At 37.8% G+C, this 25,492-nt stretch overlaps 1 protein-coding gene across 2 annotated transcripts in view; it reads right to left on the bottom strand.

The window, feature by feature from the left end:
• EXD2 (exonuclease 3'-5' domain containing 2) overlaps positions 1–25,492 on the bottom strand; it is a 63,365-nt gene that overhangs the window by 24,121 nt on the left and 13,752 nt on the right. The window contains exons 2-4 of one of the 2 annotated variants that reach the window (XM_025442866.3): positions 23,906–24,294; positions 10,884–11,140; positions 6,594–6,720 (exon numbers count right to left, since the gene is read on the bottom strand). In XM_025442866.3, coding sequence (XP_025298651.1) covers positions 6,594–6,720; positions 10,884–11,140; positions 23,906–24,253 — 732 coding nt within the window. In that variant the 5' untranslated portion in view covers positions 24,254–24,294. The remainder of the gene's footprint in view (positions 1–6,593; positions 6,721–10,883; positions 11,141–23,905; positions 24,295–25,492) is intronic. The other variant, XM_025442867.3, reaches the window with a different exon arrangement.

Here is a 25,492-nt window from a genome sequence, read left to right as displayed (position 1 = left end):
AAGAACTATTTACACAGTATATATCTTTTTTTTTAAACATTATATATCTAATAAGAGACTAGTCTCCAAAATACATTAAGAACTCTTAAAATTGAATATAAAGACAAACAGTTTAAATATGAGCAAAGGATTTGAATAGATATTTCTCCAAAGAAAATATACAAGTAGCAAACAAGCACTTGACAAGATGTTCAGCATCATAATGAAATACAACTTCATACCTACTAGGATGGCTCTAATCAAGAAGACAGACAATAAACAAGCATTGGTGAGGATGTGGGAAATTGGAACCTTCATACATTGTTGGTGAGCATATAAAATGGTGCAGCTACTTAGCAAAAAACAATCTGGCAGTTCTTCAAATAGTTAAACATAAAATTTATGACCCAGTCCTAAGTATATATCCAAGCTAAGTAAAAACATATGACATATGTCCACACAATATTTTATACACAAATATTCACAGTGGCATTTTTCATAACAATGAAAAAATGAAGACCATCCAAATCGCCACCAATTGATAAAGGCAGTATATCCATACAATGGAGTATTGCATTGCAATACGAAGAAATGAAGTACCAATAAATGTTGCCACATGAATGAACCATAAAAATATGTGAAACAGCCAATCACAAAAGATCATATATTGTATGATTCCATTTATATGAAATGTCCAAAATAGACAAATCTATAAAGACAAAAGGTAGATTAGTGGTTGCCTACTGTTAGGGTGCTGTGGGCAGGAGCTGGATGGGAAGTGACTGCTAATCAGTATGGAGTTTCTTTTTGGGGTGATAAAAATGTTCTAATATTAGATTGTGGTTATGGTTGCACAACTCTATAAAAATACTAAAATCCATGGATTTGTACATTTTTTTATTTTATTTTTTAAAGATTTTATTTATTTATTCATGAGAGACAAAGAGAGAGAGGCAGAGAGGTAGACAGAGGGAGAAGCAGGCTCCTCGCAGGGAGCCTGATGCAGGACTCAATCCCTGGACCAGGATCACGCCCTGAATTGAAGGCAGACACTCACCTGCTGAGCCACCCAGGTGTCCCTATTTATTATTTTTTTTAAGTAGGCTCCATGCCCAACATGGGGCTTGAACTCATGACCCTGAGATCAAGAGTCTTATGCTCTAACTACTAGACCACTGAGGTACCCTAATTTGTATACTTCAAATATCTGAAATTTATTGTGAGTAATATCTCAATAAAGCTGTTAAAAAAAAAAGAAAAAGAAAAAAGAAAGGAACCAAGGCACAAAGAAGTGACTTACTCAGAGTCACAGAAAGTCAGAAATAGCTGCAGAAAACAAATTCAGATAATCTGACTCCCAAAACTCTCTCATAGGATAATGTTAACCTGAAGATAGCAGCTAAATCTTTCCAATAACAACATTTTGGAAGGATGAACAAGTGGCAACCAACTCGGCAAACAAGAGAAGGCTAAAATCTAGGCCTATGGGGGTGGTAAATCAAAAATCCAAGAATCAAGTTACTTTGAGCCACAGAGAATAGCAAAGCATAAGGAAAGTTAGAGTACAAGTAGGGGTGAAAACAAGAAAATAAAGTGAAAGCCTCCCTAAGGAATACTTAGAGCTCTAGATCTCCTCCTTTATACCACAGGGCGGGCAATAACTCCTCCAACCCCCCAAAGAGTAAAGTTTAAGTGATATAATGGATAACAGAGGATATGGGTCTAGTAATACCAGGCCTGGCGGAGGGTGGGGGCAAAGTGTCATCTGAGAAAGGGATTATGGGAAAGTCTACATAATGGATTGGTGAAACTACCAATACCTTTCCCTACTCAACAACTGGAATATAAGCAGAGGGGCTTATACCTCTTGGGTAGAAGACTAGATGATTCATCTCTGGAGAAACTGAGTAGCCTGAGAAAAAAGAGTTTCAGTTACTGACATGTGACTATATCTATAGGAACTGATAATAAAGCTCACTGGTCCAAAAGCCCTGGCTATTTCTCCTAAGATCAGGAACACGACAAGGATGTCCACTCTCACCACTGTTATTCAACATAATACTAGAAGTCCTATCCTCCGCAATCAGACAACAAAAAGAAATAAAAGGCATTCAAATTGGCAAAGAAGAAGTCAAACTCTCCCTCTTTGCAGATGACATGACACTGTACATAGAAAACCCAAAAGACTCCACCCCAAGATTGCCAGAACTCATACAGCAATTTGGCAGCGTGGCAGGATACAAAATCAATGCCCAGAAATCAGTGGCATTTCTATACACTAACAATGAAACTGAAGAAAGAGAAATTAAGGAGTCAATCCCATTTACAATTGCACCCAAAAGCATAAGATACCTAGGAATAAACGTAACCAAAGAGGTAAAGGATCTATACCCTAAAAAATACAGAACACTTCTGAAAGAAATCGAGGAAGACACAAAGAGATGGAAAAATATTCCATGCTCATGGATTGGAAGAATTAATATTGTGAAGATGTCAATGTTACCCAGGGCAATTTACACATTTAATGCAAACCCTATCAAAATGCCATGGACTTTCTTCAGAGAGTTGGAACAAATCATCTTAAGATTTGAGTGGAATCAGAAAAAACCCCGAACATCCAGGGGAATATTGAAAAAGAAAACCAGAGCTGGGGGCATCACAATGCCAGATTTCAAGTTGTACTACAAAGCTGTGATCACCAAGACAGTATGGTACTGGCACAAAAACAGACACATAGATCAATGGAACAGAATAGAGAACCCAGAAATGGGCCCTCAACTCTATGGTCAACTAATATTTGACAAAGCAGGAAAGACTATCCACTGGAAAAAGGACAGTCTCTTCAATAAGTGGTATGGGGAAAATTGGACAGCCACGTGCAGAAGAATGAAACTAGACCATTCTCTTACACCATACACAAAGACAAATGGATGAAAGATCTAAATGTAAGACAAGAATCCATCAAAATCCTAGAGGAGAACACAGGCCTTTTTGAACTTGGCCACAGCAATTTCTTGCAAGATACATCCATGAAGGCAAGGGAAACAAAAGCAAAAAATGAATTGTTGGGACTTAAGATAAAAAGCTTCTGCACAGCAAAAGAAACAGTCAACAAAACTAAAAGACAACCAACAGAATGGGAGAAGATATTTGCAAATGACACATCAGATAAAGGGCTAGTATCCAAGATCTATAAAGAACTTCTTAAACTCAACAGCAAATAAGCAAACAATCCAATCCTGAAATGGGCAAAAGACACAAACAGAAATTTCACAGGGGAAGACATAGACATGGCCAATAAGCATACAACCCTTGATCTAGGGGTCATGAGTTTGACCCCCATGTTGGCTATAAAAATTATGAAAGGGATCCCTGGGTGGCGCAGCAGTTTGGCGCCTGCCTTTGGCCCAGGGCGCGATCCTGGAGACCCGGGATCGAATCCCACATCAGGCTCCCGGTGCAGGGAGCCTGCTTCTCCCTCTGCCTGTGTCTCTGCCTCTCTCTCTCTCTCTGTGACTATCATAAATAAATAAAAATTTTAAAAAATTATGAAAGAAAATAAATAATCTCTTAAAACAATTTTTAAAAAAAGAATGAACAAAATGATTACAAGTTTGGTTTCAAATTTGGTAGCAATTAATTTCTCCTCCCCAACTTTTTATTTTAAAAGTTTTCAAACCCACAGAAAAGTTAAAAGAATAATAATGCCAACTCACATCCATAATTGTCAATATTTGCTTTATCTCTTTATAATATGGATACCACATACTTTTTATTTTTGCCTGAACATATTTCAAAATTAAGTTCTAGCTATTATGATACTTCATCTCTAAATGCGTCAGCATGTGCTTCTAAAGAACAAGGACATTCTTCTACATAACCTCACCATTACCACAGCCAAGAACTTTAATGGTGACAAAATACAGTAATATATGGTTCTATTTTTAAGGCTCCAATCATTCCAAACATGTCTTTTACAGATAGTGCAAGATTGAGGAGTTTTAGTAAACTTATAGAATTATGCAATCCATCAGCACAATGTTAAAACACTTCTATCACCTCAAAAAGAAACCTTATAGCTTTAACAGTCATCTTCTACTTCTCCTGCCCCTAAGAAACCATGAACTTATCTTGTCTCTATATATTGGTATATTCTGAACATTTCACAAAAATAGAATCTGATGTGTTCTTTTGCAACTGGCTTCTTTCACTAAGCATAATGTTTTCAAGACTCATCCATGTTGTATCATGTGTCCTTTTTTATTGCTGAATAATATTCCATTGTAAGGCTATGCCATATTTTTTCATTCATCAGTTGATAGACCTAATCAACTTTTTTTTTCCTAATCAATTTTTTAATGTGTCTTTAAATATGAATGGACAGCCAAGGATCTAAACCTTGAAGAAAAATCTTTAATGTGAAAGACAAAGACCAAATCAAACATTTCAAATAAGGAACTCAGAGAAAAATGAGACAATATAGGAAGAAGAAAACCTCAGAAATCTAATACACTAAGACAACAGAAGATATTGTATCTGTTACACAAGAACAAAGTTATCTTAAAAGTGAATAGTCAGTGGAGACGAAGAATCTCTTGTCACTTAAAATTATGATAGGAATAATTAGGAATTCAATAGCAATGTTAGAAGATAAACTTGAGGAAATTTCCCAGAAGATAAAACAAAAAATACAGAAGGATGCCTGGGTTGCTCAGTGGTGGCTCCCTGCAATAAGCCTTCTTCTCTCCCTCTGCCTATGTCTCTGCCCCTCTCTGTCTCTCATGAATAAATAAAACCTTTAAAAAACAAAAACAAAAAATACAGAGACAGAGAAATCAGAAATAAAACATTTTTCCTAGGAAATCAGAGGATCAATCCAAGGGGGTCCAATATCCAAATAACATGAGTTCTAGAAACGGAAGGGAAATTTCCAAGTAAATATTATGAGAAGTTTCTAAACTGAAAGGCATGAGCTTCTAGATTGAAAGAGTACACTGGCTTCTAATACTACAATGAAAAATAGCCCACACTAATGTATATAATCATGAATTTTTTTTAAGATTTTATTTATTTATTCATGAGAGACAGAGAGACAGAGAGAGAGCATGAGTGGTAGAGACACAGGCAGAGGGAGAAGCAGGCTCCATGCAAGGAACCCAAAATGGGACTCAATCCGAGGTCTCCAGGATCACACCCCGTGCTGAAGGCGGCACTAAACTGCTGAGCCACCTGGGCTGTCCTATCATCATGAATTTTAAGAACTAAGAATAAAGTGAAGATTCTTCAGAAAGAAAAACAAGTGACATGCTCAGTATCAATACTGGAAGCTCTAAGATAGGGAACATTACCACCTTCAAAGTTCTGAAGGAAAATGATCTTCACCCTAAAATGCTATACTCAGCCAAAATATCAGTTCATAGAAAGGGAAGCCAGTATCTTTTCAGACATGCAGGGTATCATAAATTAACTTCCTATGCTCCCTTTCTTAATGTACTCTAAGACAAGAAAGGGAAAAGACATGGAATTTGAAAGACAGAGGATCTACTCCAGAAGAAAGGTGAAGGGACTCGCTAGGCTTATGATAAATCCAAATTCCAGGGTCAGAGCTGAGCAGCAGGGCTCCTGAAAGGAGCAAGATGACAAAGGGCTCTGTCTAGAAGGGACAGCTCCAAGGGAAAACAAAAGGAGTATGTCACCTCATGTGACATGAACCAGCTGAGAAAAGATATAGGGTTCCATTAAAGAGTCTAGGGTTGAAACAGTTAATAGGTAGACAGAAAACAAAGCAACAAAAGTACAAATTATTACTCCTAGGAAAACAAAAAGTTATATAAGAAAAAAACCTAATTGCAGCTTACTATGTGGCTCAGCTATAAATAATATCAATATAAAGTAGATATTAATCTGATAAAAATGAGGATTTACCTATATTAAGGAGATAGGGAAGGGAATAAGTATTTGGGGACAGAGAAACTGCAAGAGTACTAAATCATGTCTTCCACTGTAAGAAGTCAAAAGATAATATGAAAAATAAGAAAGAGTAATATATGCATGTAATTTAAAAATATAATGGTAATTACCAGGAAGAAATGAAATTGGTTGCCACTGAGTAGGAGGAAGACAGGGAACTATTAACTGTTTCTTATAATAAGTTTTATAACACTTTGGTTTTCCAATTATCCATTTATATTTGTAATAAGAAAATTATGTTTTCTGAAAAGTCTCGCATATAGTAAATGCTCAAAAAAATAAAACACAATAGTAACTCTTACTCTGTTATTTAAATACTATTTACAGGGGCACCTGGGTGGCTCAGTGGTTGAGTGTCTGCCTTTGCCTTAGGTTGTGATACTAGGGTCCTGGGATTGAATCCTCCCGCGTCAGGCTCCCTACAGGGAGCCTGCTTCTTCCTCTGCCTCTGTCTCTGCCTCTTTGTGTCTCTCATGAATGAATAAAATTTAAAAAAAATACTATTTACAAAATATAGACCAGTTATCTTCAGTGAGTCTATTTTAAGGTATTTCCACCCAGTAATTTTATTTGAAGATTACAATTACAACTATATTTCATGAGCAATGCCTCTTCCATTCTTCAGCTACACTAGTAAGAAGTACCTGGTCCTCAGTAAGATTTTCAGCATCCCAGTTGCTGCAGCGAAGCAGAAGGGACTTGTCAAGTGGAAAGTTCAAAACTGTCTCGGCAAGGGATTTCAGGCTGAGCCCATTACAGAGCAAATTGTTTCTGTAAGAAATAAGTAAGCCATGTATCAAAAATGGGCAAAAGAAGAACAGGCAAATCAAAAAAGACATAAATGGCCAATACACAGATGGCAGACACTCAAACCCACTAGACATTAAACAAAATAAAAATTATAAATAATTTATCTATCAGATTGCAAAGATTAAAAAAATATCTATATCTACTACTGGTGGAGCATGCAGAATCAGACCTCTAACCTAAAATTTGTGAACTGTTGGGCACCTGGGTAGCTCTTTGGCTGAGTGTCTGCCTTTGGCTCAGGTGATGACCTCAGGATCCTGGGATTGAGTCCTATATCAGGCTCCTCATAGGGAGCCTGCCTCTCTCTGTGTGTCTCTCATGAATAAATAAATAAAATCTTTAAAAAAAATAAAATAAAATTTATGACCTATTTTTACAAGCTTTACAGAAACTAGTTTTAACAATAAAGAGCTATCAAAACTTTGAATATGAAAATTCTCTGACTCAAGAATTCCACTTCTAGGAATTTATCCTAAGGACAAATGTACATAAAATGGTCTTCATTGCAGCACCATTTACAGTAGTAAAGAATTGGAAACAACCTAAATGCCCATCAACAAAAGGCTGGTTAAGCGTCTATGCAATTAAATTCCACACAGCTATTCAAAATGAGGATATGGATGGGGAGCCTGTGTGGCTCAGCTGGTTAAGCATCTGACTCTTGGTTTTGGCTCAGATCATGATCTCAGGGTCCTGGGATTGAGCCTCACATCATTGCCCTGCTGGGCTCCATGCTCAGTGAGGAGTCCACTTGACAATTCTCTCCCTCTGCCCCCCATTCGCATGGGTGCTCTTTCTCTCTCTAAAATACATAAATATTTAAAGAAAACAAGGATGTGGATCTATATTGAGGTGAAAAGATGTCCATGACATATTAGTTAAGTAAAAAGAGACTGTGAGAGAAAACATTTATGTTAATATATATACCACATTCCAGAGGTATGTGTGTGATTCTAGGTATGAGAGAGACAAAACACAGAGATAACTAGAAAGATATCAAACATATGTTAATGATATTATTTCTGGTTATGGGATTTGTGATGATTATCTATCTTTATATGTTTCTATATTTGCATTGGCCAGTATTCATGCAATTACTTTTCAAATTTGTAAAAATGATAATGGTATTTTCATTGAGCAAGTGAAGGTACAAAAAACCCCAAACAACCTTTTTGTCCTTTAAACGCTTTCTGATGAAAAGAGCTGCAGAGTGGTGGAAAAAATTAATTTTGTCCAAGGTTTGGAGATTCCAAACAAGAAATAAATGTGAAAATTAAGAACACATTAGTGTACACAAGTGGAGCTAACTTCCTGGCTACCAAGTGAGAGACTGGAAGTTTTAAAGCAGGAAGCTGGAAGGTGAGGGTTCACATCAGGGTTACTGCATGCAGGACTCCCTCAGGTACTGTAGGAAATGAAATCATTATAATGATGAAGAAAAGGAAGTCTTTCCCTACAAAACCCAGCAGTAATTGATGGATTTCATTACCCCCAAAAGGTAGCACTGACTAAAAAGTAAAAACAAGTCCAGACATACTTAGGGAAAAATGCATAATGTCTTGGTTCAATTAGTGAAAGTCAAGGCTTTGGGAGACATGAAACTCTCTTTTATTTTGTTGGAAATTATAAAAGTAATGAATGATTATTAAAAATTTAGACAACAGGAAAGTATCACAGGTGAAAAGTAACAGCCTATCGCCCTGTACTTCCACTCCTCAGGAATGACTCCTAACAATACACTGTGATCCCTCCAGACCTTTTCTATGCACTAACAGACAAAGAGATGGCTAAGTGGAGAAGGAGATATCAATTTTGGGTACTTGTTTTGTATCTTGCTCTGCAACTTGCTTTATTACTTAATATAGCAGAGACTTCCATCCATGATAATAAGTATAAATGTACTTCTTTCATTCTTTTTAATAGCTGTGTAATTTTTCAAGCATGGATAGTCCATAATTCTTGAAATCATTACCCTTGTTGAAGGACAGTACTTAATTTTTAAGCTATTTAATTCCATTTAGGTCGTTAGTCTTTTCTTAAATGTCATATTTGGAAAGGTTGCACATTTCTTGAGGATTAATTAAAAATAAGATGCCATCTTTGCCATTTCAAAATTTCACTAGGAAAGATTCCAAAGTCATGTACAACAATCTCTATAATAAATCATCTTTGGTTAACATATAACACAAAATATAAAGAGTAAGAAGAAAAGAAGAGAGCATTACCCCCAAAAATGTGCTCTTCCCAACATCAATTGAAAGTAACTTACGGCAAACATCAGGAGCAACCTATAGCTAATAGTACAAAGTATAATCCTTGTACTCTAATGTCAAATTTCTTAAACTATGTCAAAAATGTTAAATTTTACTACTTAAGTGTTCAACAATAAAATAATTAAAGAAAAAAATTTAAATCTCATTAAAAACTGAAAGGCCTGATAAATACTTAATTCTTATTTCTAAAGAAGTTCATGGTAATATTCAGCTTTGGCCAAATCCTTATTTTGATGCATGGCCATTCTGCACTTAGTGAAACAATCTGCACACCTCTAATTTCTATCTATTAATGGAGAGGACTGTAATTGCACAAAGAGATCTGGAAGGACACACTGATCAGATGATGGCTCTGAAGGAGGCAGTGACAATGAGGACAATGATGATGACAGTATTAGCTGAACACAGCAGTAACCACAATGTCTCTGTGTGAAATACTATTTCTAACTTTTTCACACAGTTTAACTCTTGCAATTCTCACTAATTCTGGGAGGCGGGAATCTAATTATTACTGCAGATGAGGAAAGTAAGGAATAGGGAGGCTCAGTAACCTGACAGAGGTCACACAGCTGGTAAGTGGCAGCACTGAGCCACCACACAGCCCACTCCAGGGTCAATTCTTACCAGCAGAGAGTAATAGCAGACACCTCTGGGGAGGTAGTGCCCAGGGAGGGAAGCCTGGTGAAAGGTGGCTGTTGCTGTGACACTCCAAATACGTTAACAGATTTAAAGTTTTTACAGTAAATATGCCAGTGTATTTCTTGATAACACTGGATTACAAGGGTTTTATTTACATAAGCCAAACTACTAAGCTAAAATAAAATTTCATTTCATACTGAAAAATGAGGGTGCTGGGTGGCTCAGTTGGTTGAGTGTCTATCTTTGGCTCAGGTCATGATCCCAGGGTCCTGGGATTGAGTACCACACCCGGCTCCCTGCCAGCAATGAGCCTGCTTTTCCCTTTCCCTCTGCCTTTCTCCCTGCTTGTGCTCTGTCTCTCCATCAAATAAATACATAAAATCTTTTTTTTAAATGATAAGAAATTTTAATCAGGCTTTCTCTTATTAGTTTATCAAATCCTCTGAACTTTCAATGTCACTGTCATTTGAGGCAGGGGAGAGGCTACTTCACTCCATATTATTAAAAGGAGTGTGTGTACACACACACACACACACACACCAAAGGTCATTGCCACTCCCTGAAAAACAAGTTAGAATAGAATTTCCATAAGAATAGAATTCTGAGGAAAAGGGAAATCTCTCTTTCTTCTAGTAACACATTTAGTCTACCACTATTTTTGGCCTAAAGCAGGATTTGTAAACTCAAATGTTTATAAGGATGAGTTGGGGTTACAATGGGAGAGGCAGGGATTCTGGCAAATTGAACAGAGCATATGCATCTAAGGAGGCCAACCTCTCTCCAGCAATTGTTACCATCTGCATACCACTGACCTTGCTTAGTCAAATCATCTGATTTTTCAAAAGCCCCAAATACAGATTTTTACATTAAATCTTCTGGATTTAAACTAAAAATTCCCCAAAATATTATACAGGAGAAAAAAAATGAAAGCAAGACCAAAATGTAAAGCCCTAATTTAGCCAATGGTGCCATCAGTTTGCAACCTGTAGCTTACGGAGACACCTTAGCAATGTTTCATCTTAAGAGACCAATCCTAGGTAACTAAGGTTTTCTCAGAAGTTGAAATATTTTCTCACATATTCATATGCATCTCAGAACCTCTAGGCTTCTAAAAAATTTTAGATGCTTTATCACTGTCCTTGGTAATCAACAAATCTTGCTAAAATGTTTGGCCTGCAGCTACAGGAATCCCAGCATTCAGGCAAATCATACCTCTGCCTCACAGCTAGGTACCGGAGGTCCAGGCAGCCCTTAACCACAAGACCATAGTCCTGCAGAAGCTTGCTGGCATCTTCTGAACACCCTACTCCAACTTTCAAAATAGTGCCATCTGCCAAAATGTCCAATAACGTTTTTGGTAGTGTTTTTCCTCCACAGATCAGCTTTGGCAAGCGAACCAAGACACAGAAGCCACTTGGGGAGGCCATTTGAAGGAGTGACAGAGGACTGGCTCTGCCTTCCGAATTCACCTGCAACAGAGGAAAACAGGGTCACGGTTCATGCACCAACTACAACATGAAACTGGCAAAAAAGTCTAAGAGGTACATCTTTAATTTCCCAAAGGAAGCGTCTGACCAAATTTTGGTTCAAATTGAAGGATGAGCCTATGGCAAACAAATGCAATGGGGCCTAAACAAAGGGCCCAAATATGGGCCTGAAATGTGAATGGCCGTAAGTAGTGACACAGAGGAGAGCTAGCTGAGTCACATGAGATGTGTTGGTTTTAAAAGCCTAAGTGAAAAAAGGCTAAGGAATAGAGTGCCAAATGATAAACACATACTTTTCATTATCCAGACTCTCCAACACACACACTAGGAATGTGACTCATTTACCTTATCATTACTGTCTCAAGATCCAATTTTTGAAAAAAGGTAGAAAATACAGTACTATAAGTAAGTGGTATCTGCCAATATAATATATTCTGATAGCACAAAGTGCTTTCTCAGCATTTTATGATCACAAATGGTGTTCACTGAGGGAAAAAAAAGTATATTGAACATAAGCTAAGATCCTTGTATCTTAAGAGATGAAATTAACCTTATATATTAATTGACCTGGTTTTAATCTTTTTAAGGTAACATATAATTGGAGAAAAAATGCTGAAAGCTAAAATATTATTCTCAGAAAAATTTACATGCAAAATTCACATTAATGAAAGGTCCCCTAAAGCTATCCACAGAACCCAGGTTAAACATCCAATAAATCCCAATCTACTCATTTTTTGGGAGAAGAAATTTAGGACCTACAGGTGAAGCTGTTTGCCTACACATGGAGGGATAATGACAAAGTTAGGACTAGAACCCAATTTCCCTGATCTAGAAGGGCAGTTCTCAACCAAGATTCATTTGCACCCCCTCCTCCACCCCAGGGGCATCTGGCAATGTCTGGAGAAATTTTTGGTTGTCACAAGTTGGGGGATGGGGTGCTCAAGTATCTAACAGGCAGAGGCCAGACTGCTGCTAAACATTCTACAATGTACAGGATAGCTGCTCACAACAACGAATCATCTGCCTGAAATATTCACAGTGGGGAACCCTGCTTTGGGCAATGCGGTTTTCTCACTACCATTCTATCATTGTTCCAGCCATTGCACCACGTGCCACTGTGGATATAAAGTTATGCAAGAGATGGAACGTGGCTTAGGGATTATAGCCTTATTGGTAGAGTACAATACACACAAGCTCACATCCTCAGAAATGACATGGTAAATACCAAAGGATTGGCTGAAACAAAGAGTTACAAGTAATCAGAGGTAGGCTATTTCATCGTTGAGGTGACCAAAACCACAGAGGAAATAGTCAAGATCACAGAGCTGCTGTTAGAAACAAAACTGATAAAAAAAAAAAAATTAAAAAAAAGAAAGAAACAAAACTGAGAGGGCTCTCATCTTTGACTTCTATTTCACTAAGTAAAACCACAGTTTGACTCATGAGAGGCTTAGGATTTCCCTTCTCAGGTAATGTTTTATCAATGAGGGCTATTTCCAGATTCTCAAATAAAAGCATGCCAGTTTCATTTCTAATATGTCTTGTTTCTTAGCACTTGACCAAGGTCAAAAAAGACCTACAAGAGGGGCAGCCCTGGTGGCGCAGCGGTTTGGCGCCGCCTGCAGCCCGGGGTGTGATCCTGGAGACGCGGAATTGAGTCCCATGTCGGGCTCCCTGCATGGAGCCTGCTTCTCCCTCTGCCTGTGTTTCTGCCTCTCTCTCTCTGTCTATGAATAAATAAATAAAATCTTAAAAAAAAAAAAGAGAGATTCTCAGTTTAAAAAAAAAAAAGACCTACAAGAAACTTGACTTACTGGTTCCTGTTCTTTTTTTTTTTAAGATGTATTTAAAAAAATAAATAAAGATGTACTTATTTATTTGAGGGAGGGGCAGGAGACAAGGGGCAGAGGGAAAGGGAGAAAGAGAAGCAGATTCCTTCCCTGCATGGAGCCCAACAGGGGGCTGGATTTCACCACCCTGAGATCATGACCTGAGCCACAATCAAGAGTTGAACACTTAATCAACTGAGCTACCCAGGTGCCCCATGATTTTTTAAAAAATTAGTCAACTCATAAAAATGTTTGGAAAACACATGACATATATAAATATGTATCTATACATTATAAACATGTGGTATTATACTAACATGTTAGAGACATTATTTTAAGATTTTATTTATTTAACCATGAAAGACACACACAGAGAGAGAGAGGGAGGGAGGCAGAGGCACAGGCAGAGGAAGAAGCAGGCTCTATGCAGGGAGCCCAATGTGGGACTCGATCCTGGGTCTCTAGGATCACGCCCTGGGCCGAAGGCGGCACTAAACCACTGAGCCACCGGGGCTGCCCTGCTAGAGACATTAGATATACACAAAACTAAAAACTTTTAATGAATGTGCCAGCAAGAATTATAGACAAAGCCCTGCGTCAGGCTCCCTGCTCCCTCCTCTCCCTCTGCCTGCTGCTCCCCTTGCTTGTACTCTCTCTCTCTCTGTGTCAAATAAATAAATAAAAATCTTTTTTTTAATTAATTAATTTATTTATTTATGATAGTCACAGAGAGAGAGAGAGAGAGAGAGAGAGAGGCAGAGACACAGGCAGAGGGAGAAGCAGGCTCCATGCACCGGGAGCCCGACGTGGGATTCGATCCCGGGTCTCCAGGATCGCGCCCTGGGCCAAAGGCAGGCGCGCTATACCGCTGCGCCACCCAGGGATCCCAATAAATAAAAATCTTAAAAAAAAAAAGAATTATACACAAAATTTCCAACACTTTTCTATATTCAGTAATTCACTTAGAGAGCACTGGTTTAGGGAGTCTCCTTTCTGAGGGCCACTGGATAATCCATTTTGGCTTCATGATTTTTAGAAGTCTAGAGCTGATAAAACTTTCTGGAAAAGCCCACAATTCTTTAAATGACCCCATGATGGCAGCAGAGAGTAAAGAATGATTTGGGACAATCTTCTGGGCTTAAACAGATTAACTAATGAGCGTCCTTAGTCTGTAGAGTTTATGTATCAGTTAAATTTAGACTATGGCTTTGAGACACGAATGAGCTTGTCCTTTTCAAGTAACAGAATAAAGGCTTAATGAGGCTGGCAAGTAATAATAAGAGGATGAAAAAAATAAGATGGGAAGAGAACAGGAGACAAATCAGAGATGCTGAGAAGCCAGAGCATATAAATCCTTAAGTACAGATAAGTAATTAAGCCATCTCTGTTTTATTCAAAGCAATGAAAGGGTTTTAAGCAGAACACTGAAATGATCTGACTTTCACTTTTAAAAGTTCACTTTGGTTACCATTGAGGGAGGGACTGACTGTAGGTGCACAGGAATCCAAGCAGGGAGGCTAGTCAGGAGGATACTACAAAGGTCCAGATGAGAGTCACTTGAGGCTTGGGTAGGGGAAGCAGAGATGTAGAGAAGTAGATGGATACAGCATTAGGTAGTATTACTAGAAAAGGGTTAATAATAAGGAAAAGGGAGTAGACCTCCAGTAGGCCTGAGGCCTGGGCCTGCAGAACAATGGCCTTCCAGAAAATGACCTTCACTTTATTCAGTCTTTGTTGCACCAATTATTTGCCCCTGTTAAGCAAGGACATCTGTAGCCAGAGACTCTAGAAAAAAATCAGGCAGGAGGCAAGGGCCAGAAAGAAATTTAACATCTTCATCTCCACGTTCCCAAGAGAAAGGCATATTTTAGCTTCTAAAACATGGCAGAAACCTTATTTTGTACAAGTGATTTATGCATAAATTGTACATTAACATGAGTAATTCAGGGGGGTTTGGAAACCCATACCTCTGTCTCTATCTGGTAGCATGCTGTGTTATTTCCTGTTTCTGTAACCACTTCCCTGAATTTCTATATATTTTGCCATTGAAGAAACTCTGCATACCATAACTTTGTTTGTATCTGACTCTCAATCTCATCATTTCTTTTGGTCAGCCCTTAGGGGAGAGGATGTCTCCCTGATTTTCATCTTAAAGGTAGAGAAGACTAAGGATAATACAGATTTAAAGAGAAAAACTCAAGAAATCTGTTAGGAACATGTTAGGTTTGAGATGACTATTAGACATTGAAGGGAAGAGGTCAAGTAGGTGGATATAAAAGCCTGGAGTTCTGATTTTGAGAGTCATCAGCATATGAAAGCTATAAAATAGATGAGATCACTTAAGAGAAGAATGTAGATTAGAGGACATAAATTGGTGTTCCATGGATGCATCTGCTGATCCACAGACATGTTTAATATTATTATTATTTTGGTCTCCACATATTTAAAAACTTGCACCAAAATTTAAAAATTAGTAAAGCTCACATTTTTAAAATAAATCTATATTCAAAGTTTCTCTTTAGGGATCCCTGGGTGGCGCAGCGGTTTGGCGCCTGCCTTTGGCCTGGGGCACGATCCTGGAGACCCAGGATCGAATCCCACGTCGGGCTCCCTGCATGGAGCCTGCTTCTCCCTCTACCTGTGTCTCTGCCTCTCTGTCTCTCTCTGTGTAACTATCATGAATAAATAAATAAAATCTTTAAAAAAAAAAATAAAAAAAAAAAAAACAAAAAAAAAACAAAGTTTCTCTTTAAAGAATTGGACAATCCAGGAACACTTGGCTTAATCTGTATAGCAGCTTCCTCATTTACATAAGGCATGAATTCTTTACTTTACCATAATGTCTTCTCAACACTGAAGCCAACTATCATTTTCCATTTACCAGTGTTTATATACTGCTTTTTTTTTTAAGATTTTTATTTATTTACTTAGCATGCATACTTGAGAGAGAGCACACACTTGGGAGAAAGTGCACCCATGGGGGCTTGATCCCAGGACCCTCCTCTCCACCCTGCCTGCCAGAGATCATGACCTGAGCCAAAGTCAGATGCTTAAATGATTGAGTCATCCAGGCACCCCATCACTATTCTTCTAATAGAAAGAAATATTTCTCAGGATCCATATCTCTATTAAAACTAGGAAAATAAAGATCATAGAGACCTTGTGTTTAAGGAAAAGGCCTATTTCTTTATGAAATTTAAGAATATCTCTTCCGTTCAAAAATGCAAACCATTACTCCATATCACTCATTTACATTTCCTGTCTGGAACTTTCAGACACATGAGTTTGCAGTCCCTGGGGCAGATACAGAAGAGACCATACTTGAGTCACTTCAGTATTTAGATGTACGGTAAAAGGGAAATCAGAAGAGGAAAAAGAGGAAAGAACAGTATGCTAGGAGACAAGAGAGTATGAAGTCATGAACACCAAGAAGAATATCTTATGTAGGAACCATGCAGATGCTTTTGAGAGCTAGAATAACACGAGTCCAAACAAGTGTCTTCTGGATTAGAAAACAAGAAAGCGGGCAGCCCCAGTGGCGCAGCGGTTTAGCGCCGCCTGCAGCCCAGGGTGTGATCCTGGAGACACTGGATCGAGTCCCACGTCAGGCTCTCTGTATGGAGCCTGCTTCTCCCTCTGCCTGGTCTCTGCCTCTCTCTCTCTCTCTGTGTCTCAATGAATACATAAATAAAATCTTTAAAAAATATATTAAAAAAAAACAAGAAAGCTATCAACTTGATCAGTTTCAGTGACATGATATAGTAGGAAGTCAGATTAAAGTAGTTTGAAGAATAAGTGGAGAACAGAAACTTATACCCAAGTGAGCAGAAAAAAGAGAGAGAGAGAGAGCAGAAATCAATGAACAGAACACAAACATAATAAGGAAGATCAACAAAGTGTGAAGTTCCTTCTTTGAAAAGACTAATAAAATTGATAGGTGCATAGAAGGAGTGATCAAGAAAAAAAAGAGAAGCACAAATAAGTGATGTCAAGAATGAAAAGAGAGCCATCCCTACATACCCTTCAGAACGGGGGAAAACCTGTCTGAAGATATTATAAACAAGTTTATGCGCAGAATTTTTTTTTTAAGATTTTATTTATTTATTCATGAGAATACACAGAGAAGAGAGAGAGAGGCAGAGACACAGGCAGAGGGAGAAGCAGGCTCCATGCAGGGAGCCTGACGTGGAACTCGATCCCAGGTCTCCAGGTCTCCCTGGTCTCCCTGGGCTGAAGTGGCGCTAAACCGCTGAGCCACCCGGGCTGCCCTATGCCCATAATTTAAAAATTTGAAAGCAGCTTTAGATAAAAAATATAACTTCTCAAAATAGACATGAAGATGGGGCGCCTGGCTGGCTCAGCTGGAAGAGCATGCCACTCTTGATCTTGGGGTCAGGAATTTTTTTAAGATTTTATTTCTTAATTTATGAGAGAGAGAGAGAGAGAGAGAGAGGCAGAGACACAGGCAGAGAGAGAGAAGCAGGATCCATGCAGGGAGCCCAATGTGAGACTCGATCCTGGGACTCCAGGATCACGCCTTGGGCATGAAGGCAGGCGCTAAACCGCTGAGCCACCCAGGGATCCCCATTGGGGTCAGGAATTTGAGCTCCACACTGGGTATAGAGATTATCTACTTATAACTAAACAATTTTTTAAAAGGCCTGAAGAAATATGAAATTTGAATAGCTCCAAAACTATTAAAGAAATTATATCCATAATTCAAACACTACCCTAAAAAAAAAAAAATACTCCAGATGACTTTACCAGTAGATTCTAATCAAGTATTTAAGAAAAGAAGAATGGCAATCTTATACAAACTCTTCCAGAGAATGCAAAAATAAGGAAAGCCTTAACCTGTTGTATGAGACCAGCATGACTTTTTATCAAAATTGGACAGGGTCATTTCTAGAAAAGAAAATTATAAACCAGTATCACTCATGAACATAGTTTTTAAAAAATTCTGTAAAAAGCATTAGCAAAATGAATTCAGTGACGTATAAAAAGAATAAGACATCATGACCAAGTTGAATTTACTCCAGAAATTAAAAAATCAATGTATTTCACTACCACCACAGAATAAAGAAGAAAAACTACAGGGACGCCTGGGTGGCTCAGTGGTTGAGCATCTGCCTTTGGCTCAGGGCATGATCCCGCAGTCCCAGGATCAAGTCCTGTATTGGGCTCCCTTAAGAGAGCCTCTTATGTCTATGCCTCTCTCTCTGCATCTCTCATGAATAAATAAAATCTTAAAAAAAAAAAGAAAAAAAAACCACATAGTCATCTCAAGAAATACAGAAAAAGGGCGCTAGGGTGGCTCAGTTGGTTAAGTGTCAGACTCTTGATTTCAGCTCAGGTCATGATCTCATGGTAGTAAGAGTGAGCCTCCCATCAGGCTCTGCACTGAGCCAGGTGCCTGTTTGAGGATGCTTTCTCTCTCTCTCCCTCTGCCCCTCTCCCACCTCAAAAAAAATGTTTTAAAAATAATTTTAAAAAAAACGCAGAGAAAAAAGAAAGAAAGAAAACACAGAAAAAGCCTTGGTAAAATTCAACAACTATTCATAAACAACAAAAAAAAAAACCCTCTTAACAAATCAAGAATAGAATTTAATGTACTTAATCTGGTAAAGGGATCTGCAAACAAACCTATGGCAGATATCGTACTCAATATGAAAATGTTGAAAGCTATCATTTTGAGATAGGGAATGAGCCAAGGATGCCTACTATTATCACTTCTACTAAGCACTACACTGTGATCCTAGTCACTATGGTAAGATAGGAAAAGAAACAAAAAGTGTAAGGACTGTAAATAAATAAAACTGTCATTTCTCAAATGATGTAATAGTGTACATGTACACAGAAACTCAAAAAACCTACAAGTATTTGAATTAATGAGGTTAGTAAAGTTCCTTAATATAAGAGAAACATATAAAAATCAACTGCATTTCTTTATACCAGAAACACAAAAATTTTTTAAGATTTCATGTATAACAATTTTTTAAATCATAGAAAACTATAAATAGATTTTTAGGAGAAATTAAAGATCTATATAAATATTTAGACTAGAAAACTCAATATTATAAGAAGTTAATTCCCCACAAATTGATGTATTGATGCAATACAATTTCAATCAAAATATCAAAAGTTGGGGACGCCTGAGTGGCTCAGCTGTTGGGCGCCTGCCTTTAGCCCGCAGTGTGATCCTGGAGTCCCAGGATCGAGTCCCACACCAAGCTCCCAGCATGGAGCCTGCTTCTCTCTCTGCCTGTGTCTCTGCTTCTCTCTCTCTGTGTCTCTCATGAATAAATAAACAAAATCTTAAAAAAATATATCAAAATATTTTTTGTAGAACCTGAAAAGCAAAAATAAATAAGAAAATGTCAAGGACCAAGACTAAGATATTCTGGAAAAAGAATAAGATGGCAAGTCTTGCTGTCCCAGATATCGGGAGTCAAGATAAAACAACACTAAGATATTTTGTGATGATAGGTGCAAGAATAGAAAAATAGATCACTAGAGAGCCCAGAAACAGATCTACTCTTATACAGACACTTGTTTTTGTGGTGAAGTGGCATGGCTGAGCAGTGAGGAAATGTTTACCTTTTCAAGGTAAACCTAGTTGTACTAGGTTGTCCTAGTTGTACTAACATTTAACTCACAAAGGATTCATACCCAGAATATATAAAGAACTCCTATAAATCGGTAAAAAAAAAAGACAATTCAAAGAAAAAGGGACAAGACACTTGAACAGATACTCCATAAAAGAAGATATCTAAATGATCCATAAAATGTAAAAAAGATGCTCAATCAAAAAATAAAATAAACAAATAAAAACTTTTTAGCACAGTGAAGAAAACAATCAACAAAACTAAAAGACAACCTACTGAATGGCAGAAGATATTTGATAAAGGGTTAGTATCCTAAATATATAAAGAACCCTTAACTCTTAACTGTAGAGAACCAGATGGTTACGAGGGGAGAGGTGGGTTGAATGAGTTAAAGAGGTGATAGGGATTAACAAGCACATTTGTGATGAGCACCGGGTGTTAAATGGAAGTGTTATTAAAGCACTGCATTACACTCCTGAAACTAATATTATACTGTATGTTAACTAACTGGAATCTAAATAAAAACTTCCAAAAAAAATTTTTTTTAAATGCAAAATGGTAGGGATGCCTGGGTGGCTCAGCAGTTGAGCATCTGCCTTCTGCTCAGGGCGTGATCCCGGACTCCCAGGATCAGGTCCCACATTGGGCTCCTTGTGTGGAGCCTGCTTCTCCCTCTGCCTGTGTCTCTGCCTCTCTCTCTGTCTGTCATAAATAAACAAACAAAATCTTTTAAAAAATGCAAGATGGTATAACTAAATATATTGGATTAAAAAATTTTTTTGAAAAGATACTTAATCTCATTAGTAATCAGGATATGAAAATTAAACCACAATGAGGGACATCTAGGTGGCTTAGCATTTGCCTAAGCATCTGCCTCTGGCTCAGGGTGTGATCCTGGGGTCCTGGGATCAAGTCCTGTATCAGGCTCCCCACAGGGAGCTGGCTTCTCCCTGTCTATGTCTCTGCCTCTCTCTCTCTCTGTGTCTTTCAAGAATAAATAAATAGAATCTTTAAAAAAATAAAATCACAATGAAATATTACTACATACTCATGGGAATGGTTGGTATTTAAAAACTGACATTACAAAAAATACATAAAAATTAAAAATAAATAAAAATCTGACAGTATCAAATATTGACAAGATATATGACAAAGACAATTTTCATATAGTCTTGGTGAGAGGTTAAATCAGTAGAACCACTTCTGAAAACAACTGGAACAATGGTTATACTCATACAATACTAATTGGAGGGTACACTAGTGAAAACCACCTTGGCAAACAGCTTGGCATTATCCATATACACACAATTCTATGATCCAGGACTCCACTCATAGATGCATATGCCAAATAATAATGAGTGCATATGTTCACTGCAACATTCTTTCTAAGTGCCCCAAACCACAAACAACCCAAATATCAATCAATATTAGAATGGATGAATAAATCATGATATTTTTATACAATGGATTACTATATGCAAAAAATCACAGTTACACACACCATAGGCAAATCTCACAAACATAATGTTGAGCAAAAGAAGACAGAGACAAAATAAGTCGACCGTTTCACATATATTAAATTTTAAAAGCCAGCAAATCCAAATTACAGTACTTAGGGATGCATGCTTAAGTAATAAAAGTATAAATAAAAACAAGAATGTGAATACTATGAAATCAGTTTAATGATAACCCTTTGGGGGACAATGATTATAAGGGCTTATAAGGGGAGCTCCTGGGGTACTAGCAATCTTTCATTTACTGACCTAGTTTCTAGTTACACAGCTGTTCTCTTCAGATAAATCATTTAGCTATTTTTGTTTCATGCACTTTTCTTGATGTGTCTTATTTCACCAAAAAAAGGTTAAAAAAAAAAAAAGACTTAAGGGGCAAGTTAAACAGATTAGATAAAACTAAATAAAGAAAAAGGGGACTGTAAAAGAGACCTAAAGAAACTGTGGAGAATGAATGCAGGGAGACACCAATATGTTAAATATAAAAGAGAGGGGTGCCTAGGTGGGGCAGTTGGTTAGGTGTCTGAATCTTGATTTTGGCTCAGGTCATGATCTCAGGGCTGTGAGATGGAGTCCTGCATCAGCTCCTTGCTCAGTGGGGAGTCTATTTCTCCCTCTCCCTCTGCCCCTCCCATCTCTAAAAGAAAAAAAGAAAAGAAATGGAAGAATGGAGAGAAAAAGGAATGGATGATTTTTTTTCCTAAAGCTTTTCTGTGGCTGCAATCAGGGAAAAGGAATCATACCTGAAGGAGATGTGGCCTCCAGCAAGAGTTCAATATTTACCCAAAGCCAAAATGAAGTAGGTTTTGGGATTATTTGTCACTTTAACTTATCCATGCCTCTGCTACAGTAATTAAACAATGCTATCACTAACTAGTCACTTCAGACTACCCTGTTGCTGCACTTATACTTTATTTAGTTAGAAAATGGCAAAAGTGAACTCTCTTCATCTACTAAAGCTATTTAGCAATGGCTCCTTCTATTACTGTTGGTGTAAATCTTTCTAAAATGATTTAATTTCTTATACAGAATATAGCAGAAGTGTCTAATCCTTTCCTGATTGCCCATGGTTATTGGTAGAAACAACTACTATTACTGCGGATACAATGTACCCTCCAGTAGCCAACGTATGAGGTCTTGTGTGACTACTAAACCTTGCCCATGCTATCACATGTTCCTTGGTCATCACCACACTGGCACAGGCTAGGCCTCCTACCATGCTGTGATCTGATTTTCTAGCAGTATTCTGCTTAGTCTCTTCTGATTCCATGTCTTGGCTCTAGGCCAAATCCTAGATATCCAGAAGACATACATCAGAGAATCCTGGCAAGGCATTCTACTGAATCAGTAAGAAATGATAACTATAATTTATTTCTTTTATACTATCTTCTGTTTCAAGGAGATTAAAGTTCACTCTGTGAATCAGAATGACAGAGGAAGAATAGATGCACCATAGGCTCCTCCTCACTACGATGTAACAACTCTCTCAAAGGAGAAGTTATTAGAAAAATTAACCAGATGTGGGGTGCCTAGGAGGCTCAGTCAGCTAAGTGCTGGACCCTTGATTTTAGCTTAGATCATGATCTCAGGTTTGCGAGACTAAATCTCATGTTGAGCTTCATGTACTTGTCACAGAGTCTGCTTGGAATCTCCTACTCCCTCTCCTTCTGCCCCTCCCCCTGTTCACAGCTAGCTAAATAAATAAATAAATAAATAAATATCTTAAGATGCCTGAGTGGCTCAGCAGTTGAGTGTTTGCCTTCAGCTCAGGGCGTGATCCTGGAGTCCCAGGGATCAGGCCCCAAATAATATCTTTAAAAATAAACAAACAAATAAATAAACATCTTAAGAAAGAACAAAGGAGGGTAGCCCAGGTGGCTCAGTGGTTTAGCGCCTGCCTTCAGCCCAGAGTGTGATCCTGGAGACCTGGGATCGAGTCCCATGTCGGGCTTCCGGCATGGAGCCTGCTTCTCCCTCTGCCTGTGTCTCTGCCTCTCTCTGTCTCTCTCTGTGTGTCTCATGAATAAATAAATAAAATTTTTAAAAAAAAGAACAAAGGATAGATTAACCACATGGTTAAGAAAGACCTGGGCTCAAGTGGTTACCTTTTTAAGTAAAGTGTAAAGCAAAGATAATAATAGTTCTTCCTAAAAAATAAAAAAAATAAATAATAATAGTTCTTCCTACATTGGATTACTGTAGAAATTAAACAAGATGATACAAGTAAACAGTATTTCAAATTTTAACTGTTATCTCTTAAAATGTTACTTTGTGTAATAATTCCCATTTAAGGAGACTTCCTTAACTAACTTCTATTTCTATCTGAACTAACTACTACTTCATGGTATCCTTATGAAAATACTATTAAAAATATTAATAGTAAAAAAATATTAATAGTAGCTAATATTTAATGAGCACTTACTATATGTGAAAATCATCATGAACCCTTTATAGGGCTTGTCCATTTGAATCCTTTGAAAAGCCCTGGGAGGGAGAGACCATTACATCCCTATTGGACACAAATTCACTGAGACTGAGAGGGTAAGTAGGTTGTCCAAGTTCAAAGAATGATAAGTGGTCAAAATGGAATTTGTACGGATCTGTGCCACTCTAGAACTCATGATCATAAGCTCTCCCCTGTCCTGAGAAGAGAAGCAGCTTCTCCTTCTGCCAAATTCTATTTGTGAGCTAGTTGAGAACAAGCTAATTCTCCTTTAATCTTATTCTCTACTTGACTATTCAAGGTCCCAACTTAGAAAAGCAGAAAAGATTTACACATTTTATTTTTGCTTTTTAACTTACCCACTCACAGTCGATTCCAAGTACTGGAAAATCTTCTAACTCACTCCTAAGCAAGGGCTCGATTTGATCCCACTCGGCCTCCTGAGACACAGTCACCACCTTTGCTCCGAGGATCCTCTCCTCCCATGAGGCTCTGGGGGCACTGGGGCGCAGCTGGTCCTCCTCTGGAGGGGGCAGCTGTCTCCCACCGGGTGCTTGCTGCTGCCAAAGCCACTGCTGCCCAGCGTCAAGGCTCGCTTTATTCCTCCGCCGCCGCTGGATGCCTTTCCATAGGACAAACCCCCCCACGGCCACACCGACGAGGGTGGTCATTGTCAAAGCCATTAAGTATCTAGACATCTTCAACATTTTTTGTGCTGTTTAGGAAAGCATATCACTAATCCCACAATCTGCAAAACAAGTGGCAACAATATATTTACATATAGAATTCAAACCCAGATGGAAACATGTTTTCCTCTAAAAAGTGCTCCACTCATAATCTACCAGTCCACAAACTAAGACAAAATGCTACAGATTTCCACAGAGAGGGATATTTATTTTCCTCACTTTTGTACATTCTGTACTCCATCTCTATCTTCATTCTCACCCGAAAAAACCCCTCTACCCTCTACTAGCTGCCCAGCGCTCACTTAATCATGGGATAACAGAGTGTCTGAACATATACACACTTGCACAGAATTTGAAAAATCAAAATGAATTATAATCCTCTTACCCTTAGGTGACCACTGTGTGATCAGTTTGATGTTCATTTAGTTTATACAATTAAAAAAAATAAGAATGGTAGATTGCTTTAGTCAGGGAAACCCCACAAAATAGTCTTTCTTCCATTTTTCTTATCACATGTGATTTTCTCCACCATCTATCTTTTGTTTTCCTATTTTTGACAGAGAAATGGTTATATAGTACTATTTCTGTACTACTTAACTAACAACAGAAAAATGTATAATAATAAATGGGAAGCAGCCCTTGGCCTCAGTCATAGAGAGCAATCATGGGACAAACACCTTTTAACACAAGGTGATTGATATTGTTTGGGAAGCAGTCAGATAACTCCATTATTCAACAAAAGTCAGATATCTAAATTTTATGTGAAATGTCACTATTTTTAAGTGTCAGCAACAAATCTACAGTTTTTGTTTTTTTTTTTTCCAAATCTACAGTTTTTAAAACATTGTGCCAGCCAAACAAAAACACTCTGGGCTCTGTGCCACCCATCTGTGGGCACTGGCCTAAAATCTATAATGCCCAAAGAAACAGTGATCTGCTAGACTGTGCCTACACTTCTATAGAGCTGAGAGTTTCCTATTGAATGTGTACTATTTTTATCATTTTTCAAAATTTCAAAGTAACAATTATTTTTTAAATCATTTAATATTTACAACAACCCTGGCCTATAATCATGCCTACAGAGATATTTGGCACTGGAGATGAAAAATAAAATCACAATTATTACACTGCTAATGAAAACAATAAAATGGCTGTGTTGTTTTAAAAATATATAAGTAACTGCAGAAAACTGTGCTAAGTACTCATGTGTACTTTCTCCAGTACTTTTACTGAAGGCTTAATGAGATTAAAGAATCTGGG

The sequence above is a fragment of the Canis lupus genome, chromosome 8 (assembly GCF_003254725.2).
Source record: "Canis lupus dingo isolate Sandy chromosome 8, ASM325472v2, whole genome shotgun sequence".
NCBI lineage: Eukaryota > Metazoa > Chordata > Mammalia > Carnivora > Canidae > Canis > Canis lupus.
This window is presented reverse-complemented; position numbering and strand designations above follow the sequence as displayed.